Source organism: Mustela nigripes, chromosome 5 (assembly GCF_022355385.1).
Source record: "Mustela nigripes isolate SB6536 chromosome 5, MUSNIG.SB6536, whole genome shotgun sequence".
NCBI classification, from domain to species: domain Eukaryota; kingdom Metazoa; phylum Chordata; class Mammalia; order Carnivora; family Mustelidae; genus Mustela; species Mustela nigripes.
This window is the reverse complement of record NC_081561.1, coordinates 84870528-84880616: the sequence shown is the minus strand read 5'-3', so window position 1 is coordinate 84880616 and position 10089 is coordinate 84870528. Positions and strand designations below refer to the sequence as shown.

Here is a 10089-nt window from a genome sequence, read left to right as displayed (position 1 = left end):
TGGGGTAGCCTGCCTTGGCCCCTACAGTCTCCATGTTCTGCTATGTTGTACTCGGGGAGAGAGCTTTATCGGTGGCTGAGGCCTTACAGGTGTTCTCACGGATTCTCTAAGAAGCATTCACTGGCCGTGCTGGTCTCTGACACAGTCTGATTTCTCCTGGAGAAATGGAATCTTTTTATATCTCAAGTCTCTAGTGCAACCTCTGGCACAGAGTAGATCCTCAATCAATATTTGTGGAATTGAAATTCAATTGCTCACATAGGCTTGACTTAGTGCACAATGTCTCAGCTAGGTTCTTGGGGCCATTTGAAGATCATGTCTGACTGTTATTTGGAAAACCACTGGGTTCTCAATTTTGATTTTGATCTTATGATATCAAATATCCACAAATGAAAAAGTGGCTTTGTTTTCAGACACAGGGAAGCCTGAAGGGGGTGAGATTCTGTATCTAATCTTAATAAAAAGGGACATGAAGAGACCATGCAGATACAAGGTTGTTTCTGGGAAGCAAGGGTGGTGATTTTTTTCTCCTCTATTTCCAGATGGGTTTAGGACACTCAGTTGTCCTTCCTGAACTGTTCTATTTGTTCTTGATGGTTTCTAGTCCTGAAATCTGCAAAACCATATTTTTCACAGGTAATTATTGAATGAAGTCAGCTTTGTCTTTACAACCTAATCCATTGTACCTTATTCTCACTCATATATGAGTTTGACAAATGTGAAACAGAAAAATATCAGGACTCAGGGGAAGTGTAGAACTGCATGGTGGGAGAATGAGAGCCTTCTTTCCTGAACTTGGGACTAACTGGCAAGAGATGCCTTCATGGACAGGGCTGTTTCTGCAGCCCCAAGTAGGATGAGTCACATGAAGAACCTGTCTGTATCTGTGCATTTTTCCCTTGCAAGTTTCCTCTCCTGAACAGCTGGGCTTCATTGTTGAATCTGATTGTTTTGCTTATAACATGTTACCTGGTGAGAATCAGTATATTTTCAAGCTTTGATGTTTTTAGGAAATTATCTTTATTTTCAATCGTTGATCTAGACATGCCAATGGATATTTAGGCCACATTTTGAGCAAAACTCACAAGGTGTTTGTTTGTTTTCCAAATCTCACATGTATACACAAAACAACACAATTTTAAGGGTTTGCTTAAAAGAACAGAACATAAGAAATACAGTGAGACACAAGCTCATAACCAAATTCAAATCAGTGAGCGGATCTGATTCAACAAGAGAAAAGATTACAAAACAAGTCTGTGTTTTGTAGGAAGCACTATCTGAAGACAGTGTCGCTGGACACGCTCCAAATGCCTTTGTGAGAAGCCTTAAGCAGGTGGAAAGAGAGCTGGATTTTTACTCAGCCTGGAGTAGTTCAGGTAGGTTAGGGCTTCATGAACAAGTTTCTGCATACTCACGGGTTCTGTTAAAGGAAAAGCAGGCTTTGACAATCAGACCTGGCAGTGATATATATTCTCTCTCTCTTAAATTGATCTGAACTCTGTTTTGCTTACTAAAAATAGCCCTTTGATTCCTTTCTTCTCAAGTAATGACAGAATTAAACTTGGTAAGTCAACTATTGGTGGTCCATGGACCAGGAGGAGAATATAAAGATAAAATCCATGCTTGATCCAACAGCTGTGTCTTAACTAGCAATGAACTCCTCTATCGAAAGGGAGCCACTACTAGGCAGGAAAAAAAAAAAAAAAGTTTTCACATTCTCTTTCTTTCTTTTTTTTTTTTTTTCTTTTTTTGCCAGAAAGCAAGGAACTCAAGAAAACTCCAGAAAGAAGGAGAAAAATGCATCTAGTTTATGCATTGTGTCTCCTTCTACTTCAAATTTGGATTATACTAGTAGCTGCATCATAATCGGATATCCGGTGGTTTTCTCTGTGAGCTCTTCTTCAAGACCTAATTGTAAAATAGGCTTCTGTCCTATGAACTTGGAACTACTAAAAATGCCTCCAACCTTACTTATTTAAGTTACAATATAAATATAATTTAAACAAAGTCCATTTCTTAAACCCAAGACAGAGGTCCCATTCGCTCGAATAGCATCTTCTCTTTTCTCCACTGTACCATCCTTGACAATTGCTTTTCTTCATTTGATCTCAGGTACGTTAAACACAGACCACTCAAAAGCTCTCTCTGCACCATCAGACCAAAGTAAGAGAGATTCAGAAGCAGGAATACATTCAACATTTTCTCTTTCGAGGCCAGCTGAGAGCTCCAGAGGATGAAAGCAATAAAGAATCCTGTGTCAGTTCATAGCTATTACAGAGAAAAAAAAGTTAGTGTTGAGATTTCACAACTTCTCTCTTACCCATATCAACAATTTCAACTTCTCATCCACCCATTTCGTGAGGTTTTTCACACTTTCTTTAGTACCATCTGACAATCTCTCCTACTTTAATGAAAATATAACCAACTTTCCAAAACGTCCCCTAAACCTTCACTCGGCAAGCCTCAGTGTCTCTACAGAAACTTAGTACAAACCATTTAGTTTCCAACATTTCATTTGTATGTTAGGAGGGGAGAAAACCCACAAGAGTTGCAAGTAGGAAACGAGAGTTAGCTGTCAGTTTGTCAGCTTGCGAAACAGCTCGATAGTGGCAGAAATGATCATATTATCATTCTCCCACTACAACATTATTTAAGGTAAGAAGAAAGGGACATGCCAATTTTCATGTAACATTATTTAAGCTAGAACTTTGAAAGAAAAGGTTGAATGCACAGAGCTCAGTCACCAGAGAAGGATGCAGTAACAAACTGATTTTCCGACCAAGAGTCTGTCGAAAAAAATGACCAACGAGATTCCAAGGTGTCTCTGTTAGCTAGAACTGTAATGAATCACGATGACCTGCCAGGAAGGTAAATTCGGTCGCAAAACTGAAATGTTTTCTTGATTTCAATAATGTTAGCTTCAGCTAGATAATTGAGTAGTTGTTCACACGAAATTAAGGAAAAAGAAAAATCCAGTTACTGTTAACGCCAAAGAAATGCACGCCAACCATAAACCAAAGGTGCTTTGGTACTGTAGCCATAACAAACAAAGTGTGGTGGGAAAGCAGGGAGTTCCCTGATGGTTAGATGACAGGGTCATAGAAGGTTTGTGAGACCTGCCGTGTCTCCTGCGAGGTTGACACATCGCCACGGTCCAAGACAAGAGTCACATAAACACGAGCTTATCAGCTGGCTTGTTAAAACAGTGTGCAACATCGCTGTGTTGAAAAGTGACTTCAGGCTTGTTGAAAGGTCCCATTAATCTGAGGAAACGATGCTTGGTGCCATAGATAAAACACTATGGTCTCAAGCGGAATGCGTGTGAAGTTTCCAGAATATTTCCTCAAAGACTTTAGTCAGTTTTGGTTTGTGACCTTAGCTGGAAAGCACAAAGATGGGCATGGGAAGGCAGTTCAGAAGGACATCTGTGAGGATTTAAGTCGGGCAGCTTTCAGAAGATGAAAGATGTTTAAAGTTAAGGCCTTTATCTGCAAACAATAGTATATTAATAAACTCTATACCAGATTTACAAACGCATTCTCTTGTATGAAAACTAACAGTATTCTGTTCACAGTGCCATTATTGATACAGGTAGCAATCCCATAATACTCATGTATTTTGGCATGGGAATCAGTAGCGCTTGGTATTTACAGAAAATGTACACGTGTGCATATAAACATATCATGGAATCTGAGTTGTAGATAAAAGACAGATCGGCTAATGGTGCAAAGGAATGAACTGTACAGCACCTTCCCCTCGGATCGGATAGGAAACGTGGTTTTTTAAATTGAACAGATGCCAAATCTCTGACCCCAAGTGGCATCAAGTCAGTAACAAAACAATGAACCCCCTGTTCAAGATTGGGTACATTGAGTAATCCTAGTCCAAAGTTTTAGATCCATTGTCTAGTGCATAAAATATAAAAGTTAAAAAGATTTATTATTATTTTTATAATAATAATTATTATTAAAATAGAAGGTCCTTTCTCTCACGTTCTCGTTTGTGCTCTGGCACTTAAGACCCATCTCCTTGGAGGTCCAAGTATGCTGGTGTTTTTGTCATGCAGATCAGCAGTCAGATGGCAAACGCTAAAATAAAAACCCCAAAACAAACAAAAAACTGCTCTGGACTCAGCCACCGTCGCCTGTCTGTCACAGTGTGACCCGGGGCCCGAGGAGGACATGGCAGGAGCACCTCTTTCTTACTCCCCAGTCTTCTCCTGGAGGGGCGAACCTGACCCCCTCATCCCCCCCGAGCCTCGGCGCCCACGTTCCTGAATGGAGTTGCTTATTTCGGCAGCGAATGCTGAGGTGACGGATGGCTTCTGTACACTTGGAAAAAGGAGAGGAGGCAGGTGAGTGGGAGGAGGGTGGCCTTGCAAAAAGCCCAAGACGGATCCCAGCACGTGGCTGGCCTGGTGGCCAAGAGCTGCCACCCTCTCAGGAGGCCTCTGCTCCAGGAGGTTCTCCTCTCTGTGCGGAGCGGGGGCGGACTGGCTGGGACTACGGGGCGTCGCCTTTGGTCCCAGTGGGCACGTCGCTGTCAGTCCCCTGGCCCGCGTGCTCCGCGCCGCCGCTCCTGTGGGGCGTGGGCAGCAGGCTCTTCCACTGGGCTTTGTTGTGGGACAGGTGGCGTAGCATGTTCTCCGACAGGGCGCTGGGGCCTGTGAAACGGGCCCACTCCCGGAAGAGTGGCTCCACGATGTAGCTCATGAAACCTAGAACGGGCAAGGCCAAGCTCAGCACCGCGAAGGCGGCACGACACCCACCCCACCGCATCCTCACTCCCAGACCCCGCTGGGCTCCCTCCAGAGGCAAAAGCAGGTATGTTCCCTAAACTTCGGTTTGGGAGCACCTGGTGTGTCACCCCGGGCTTGTTTCTTAACCCCTCGAGCCTCAGTTTCCTCATTTGTAAAAAGGAGCTAGGAAGAGGACCAAACCCATAGGTTTCTTATGACCAGGAAATGACTTCACACAGGTGCAATGCGCAGAAGGCTCCCGGCACGTAGTAAACCCTCCATACCTTTGGCTGTTATTTGCCGAGGGAGAAAGACATCGGAACAGGAAGGTAGGAAAAAGTCTGTGTTGGAGCTGAGGAGGGGGTGCGGGAGAGGAGGAAAGGGGGAATAATATCAGGAAGGGGCATATGGTTGCCGTTGATCCATGGGGGAATTCGTGTGTTTCACGCTGTAGGATATTTCTTCAAGAGTATTGATTTACAGCTTTATCTTACTCTCAGTTATGTTAAGCAACTAAACGGAGCTTCACTCATTTTTGATAGGGATTTTTACCTGTATAAAATCCCTACGTTGATGACCAGATAAGAATGGTTGATATTCGGTATGTCTGTTCTCTTAATTTCAATGTCAGGGTCTTTCCATATTAAATATGATTTATTAAAGCCAAGACGACTTTTAGTCTAGGCTGGACTGACTGGAATCATCACCAACTTGGACATAGTTAGGTTTTACTGAAATGTAGGTGTGGGGAGAAAGTGTTTTTTAGCATATCGAATTTTCCACTGACAATGTATGTTTATGAGGCTGTGAATTACAAGGCTTGATTGGATTATCTTTTTATTGAACAAACAGCAGATGCTTGGCCTTTGAGGGTGCTACAGAGATGGAAAAAGAATGGAGGCATGCAAAGTGTTATTTCACATTTCTGCATTATCTCATTGTATGTGAAATATGATTTAAGTAGTATGAGATCATTTTAGATCACCCAAACCTGACTGAGGAGGAAATTTAAGCCAGTGATAAGGTTATATAGGGAGTCACAAGTAAGGATTCCCTTGAATTTTCTTGTTTACTATTCCTGAATTTTCTTCACTTCCTTCATAACCTCCATATCTAATTTCTAATATCCTTCACCGTACGAGAGATTTGATATTAGAAAGATGGCTTACAAAATGATATTATTTTTAGGTTTAAAGTGTAAATATTTATCAGGTGTACGTTCATATCAAAAAGTTCATATCAATCCAACATTGAAAAATCTGGTACTTGAAAATCAACTCATTTTCTTCCTGGTGTTCTTGGGGAATTATCCCCCATATATCTACTTGCCCGATATAAAGAGCGCTCATAGTAGATTAGGCAAGCCAATTTTGAAGTCTGAGTAGACACCAGGAGGTACTTTTTCAAGTGAAAGTGACTTCCGCACGATCACATTTGGGAAACTGTTCCATCCCTTCCCAGTGCATTATGCCAAGCTCTCTCTTCTAAGCGAGGGACTGCCTGCCTGGATTGTGTCCTCCTAGAAGGCTGGGAGGGGGAGAGGGAGGCATGGTGGCCTCAGAGCAAACAGGGAATAAAGGCAAGCCTCTTTCTCTTCCTCCTTCGATAGCTTTCGCCAATTAGAGATTCATTTGATCTAATATCTTCTTTCTAAAATGCAGAATTCAGTGGAGAGAGGGAAAGGGATTTTAAATCCCACTTCCACTTGGGCGAATATGAATGACTTAAACAGAAAATCAGATCCAAACCTGAGATGGCACGTGGGGAAATTCTCACTGTGGATTGGGACAGGAAAAAAGGGGACAGTTACAGTCCCGGGGAAATCAGGGCAGAGGACATAGCTGCCTTACTTAGGACCCACTGGCAAAATCCTCGTTTGGGAGCATGAAACCTGCAGCTCCCATCAATCAGACTTTATCTCCAGATTTTTGTAGTTTAGCTTGATCTATGCCTTCATACATGCACCTCCCAACCCTGACCCTACAGAGCCCGGGAATGGGGAACAGAGATTAAGAAAGATTTATGTACGAAAGGTTGTTTTATCATCACCTTTTCTTTCTCTTTCTCTTTATTGGTGTGCTTCTGCAGCCTCACCGAGCCTTTCCTAGTCACTCAATCCCCACCCCATTTTAAAAACAGGTATCTATGGTAACCACATTTTCCTATGCTGAAAACCAGGACATATGATCTGACAAAATAAGTGTGTTCTCATGACAACAACAGGGTAGAATCTCTAAAATCAGGTCTGTCTTGCAAATCCAGGTTGTGTGCTTAACAATGTGAATTGTTAAGCACACAACCTGGATTTGTAAAGACATTTCACAAAATGTCTTTAGCAGAGCCTGGTAAATTTCTTTCTAGCCAGAGCCTTAACAATTGTGGGGGGGGGGGGGCGGCGGCACAGGGTTGGGATTTTGGTCAGGGTCTATTCCTTTTAAATCGCATCTGCAGAACCTCCATAACTAAGGGAACCTGGAGTGGAGACTGGCTCCAGGGAGACCAAGGCTGAATTTCTGTTGATGTTGCTCCCTTCTCTGCACTGCCTCCCAGGGATTCTGTAGCTATGTCATCACCCTGAATTCTTCCTGGTTTGTGGGTTTTTTTGTTTGTTTGTTTTTGTTTGTTTGTTTTTCGTTTTCTTTTTGTTTTATAACACTCCCATGTTTTCCTCTTTTGGGTGGAAGAATCAGTTTAATTTTAAAAACAACACAACAATACTAAGGGCAATTTGGAAAAAAAAATGGATCACCAATAATCCCATAATTTCAACATACCTATTTTAATATTTACATCCGTCATTCAGATCTTTGTAACTAGGTTAATTTTGTTCCTATTCCCAGAGGATGACTTTATGACTCTTTTGTGGATGAGATTTGACTCATAGTGACTATAAGCATATTATTATTTGGCTAACTTGCTCTGGTTTTCTTAATTTTCAGTTTAATTTTTTCCGATGCCCCGTTCCCTCCCAGTAGAGGCTTTAAGCCTTGATCCTTGCAGAGGGCTGCAGCCCTGTGAAGGCATTAAGCTCTCTGATGTCTGTGGGTACATGTCAAGGCTCTAGTTTATGACTAAAGGAGTTCAAGTTCTGAGTTTGGCTTTAATTGGAAGGAACTGCAAGGATATGAAGACTTGCTTTAAGTATAGATGAAATTGGAAAAGTATTTTAAGAACTGATGGAAATTCATATTGGATCAAAAATATTTCCTATGTGCCTGAAATTTCCACCATTTGATTTGTTTCATAGTTTTATGTAATATAAAGTAATTATTATGTTAGGTGCATTAGCATCACAGTTGAACAGTTTACTGCAATCAATACTTGAGAATAAGACTGAAAATAAGTTTTGAAGTGCAAAGTAGAGAAGTAGGGGACCCAGAGCTAGAAGCAATAACATGGTTTGCTGAGCATGCGGCAAACCATGCACGCGCCTTCGGATCGTGTTGGGGATGAAAGGTACTGGGGCAGACTGGAAGGGTCCTCAAGGTTCATTCTGCCGACTTCCCACTCTTCAAGTCCTAAACAGTGTGAACTAATCTGTATCTCAGCAGCAAATAGTTGGTTCTTCAGACTTTCCTTCTACTCAGTTTGGTTTTGATTTGATTCTGAACTACAAAGTTAATACAGGCTAGTTAAGGGTCTGTAACAAAGAATTTACTCCATTTTTCTTAGTTTTTCAGTTGGTAATTACCCAGTAGATCAGTCATGGTTAGACTGTTTATTTGGACTTAGCCATTCATTAAACCTCAAGTTTGGATCTTTCAAAGGCTGTGTGTAGATGTTTTTTCTTCGTGACTCTAGCAGAGCTGCCAAAAGTACTTATTTAAAATTAAAACTGAAAAAAAAAATTAAAACTGAATTAAACTCACCAATTTGTATACTAGGGATTGAATCTTTCTGTTGATTACAAAGCGGACTGATTTCCAGCTCAAATTTCTGTTCAAGGTCACCTAAGAAGAAAGAAGAAGAAATACTGGTAATCTAGAATATGTAAAAAATGTGTGTTGTTAGCTTTAGTGATCTAGTTCAAAGAAGTTATTGTGGGAATTACCGTTTGCTGCCTATTACCATTAGGAACTCTCTAGCACCCACTTGCTCTGGTAGCTTCTGTGAAAATTTTAAGATATCAGAGTGTCAATGACCATTTACAATAGGCTTGTTGTAAATGAGTATGCTCTCGGGCTAGAATAAACCTTTCACCAAGATCTGTAAAAACAAGGATACAAGTAATGAGCAATTTCCTACATGAAATGGAAGTTCTGGTTTAAGTTACAGTTAAAGTGAATAGATTTTGTGCTCCCCCTGCCTTTCACCCTGCCTGAGCCTCCTCTGATTTCCTCTGAACCAGGAATAGTGAATAGGCAGGAAATGGGAGTGAGGGACTAGAAAATCTCATTCGAGGAACATCTCTGTCTGTAGCTACAATATTGAGCAGAAACAAAGGTTATCTATCACCTTTAATCCGACTTAGTGTCACCTAGTGTAACTAAAGTTAAAAAAAAAGTATAAGTCAGAAAAATATTTTTTTAATGCCTTTGTCAGCTAGAAGGCCAAAGGCCAAGTGTACCATCTAAAGATTCATCAGAATACTTTATCAATCTTTTGGGGGGTGAAAGATTATGGGTCAACTTTGCACTGGGAAAAAGAGTCTGGTTAATCAGTAGAGAAGCTGTTCCTTAGAAACATTAGCTGCGTTCACAGAGGAGATCTAAATACAACATTAATATCATGCTTCATGTGTGTCAGGCACTATTCTAAACATTTTACATATGTCAATTAATTTCATCCTCTTAACAACTTCATTATAGTACCCATTTTACAGATGAAGAAACTGAGAGGAAGGGAAGTATTTTGACTCAAGTTGCTACACTACTAATAAATGGGGGACCCTAGTTCCAACCTAAAAGTCCAGCTCCAAAGTATCTGCACTTAACAGCTGAGCTAGAGTCTCAGAGATGCCACACCTCTGTCATTTGTTTTAAGCCTTGTAACCATGAGTCCTGTGGTCCCTTGGGGCCTGGCTATTCTCAAGACCGAGGTAAGGAAATCAGTCTGGATTAACTTGAGGAATCCGGGGAAGCCAGATGATAATAGCTTTCTGAGGACAGGGCATGATATTATTTAATATTAAAATGACTTCTACTCCTTACCTGCATAATTCTATTCATCATGATTTTTCAGTCAGCTTGACACTTTGGAGGAATTGTCTTTGATTTCTCCCTTCCCTTCACCCTCCATCTTGAGGCATCAAATCCTATTTATTCCTCTCTCAGAATATCTTTTTTTCCCCTATTCACACTCTGCCTGTCTCTATTCTGGCTTACTAATAATTCACTTTTAGTGTTTGCTTC

General features: G+C 41.2%; 1 protein-coding gene across 3 annotated transcripts in view; it reads right to left on the bottom strand.

Moving 5' to 3' along the window:
- Positions 1–996: 996 nt before the first annotated feature.
- Positions 997–10089, bottom strand: part of PDE7B (phosphodiesterase 7B) — a 311440-nt gene continuing 302347 nt past the window's right edge. For all 3 annotated transcript variants that reach the window (XM_059400779.1, XM_059400780.1, XM_059400781.1), the window contains 2 exons: positions 8608–8688; positions 997–4717 (listed from right to left, as the gene is read on the bottom strand). In XM_059400779.1, the coding sequence (XP_059256762.1) occupies positions 4503–4717; positions 8608–8688 (296 nt within the window). In that variant the 3' untranslated portion in view covers positions 997–4502. The remainder of the gene's footprint in view (positions 4718–8607; positions 8689–10089) is intronic.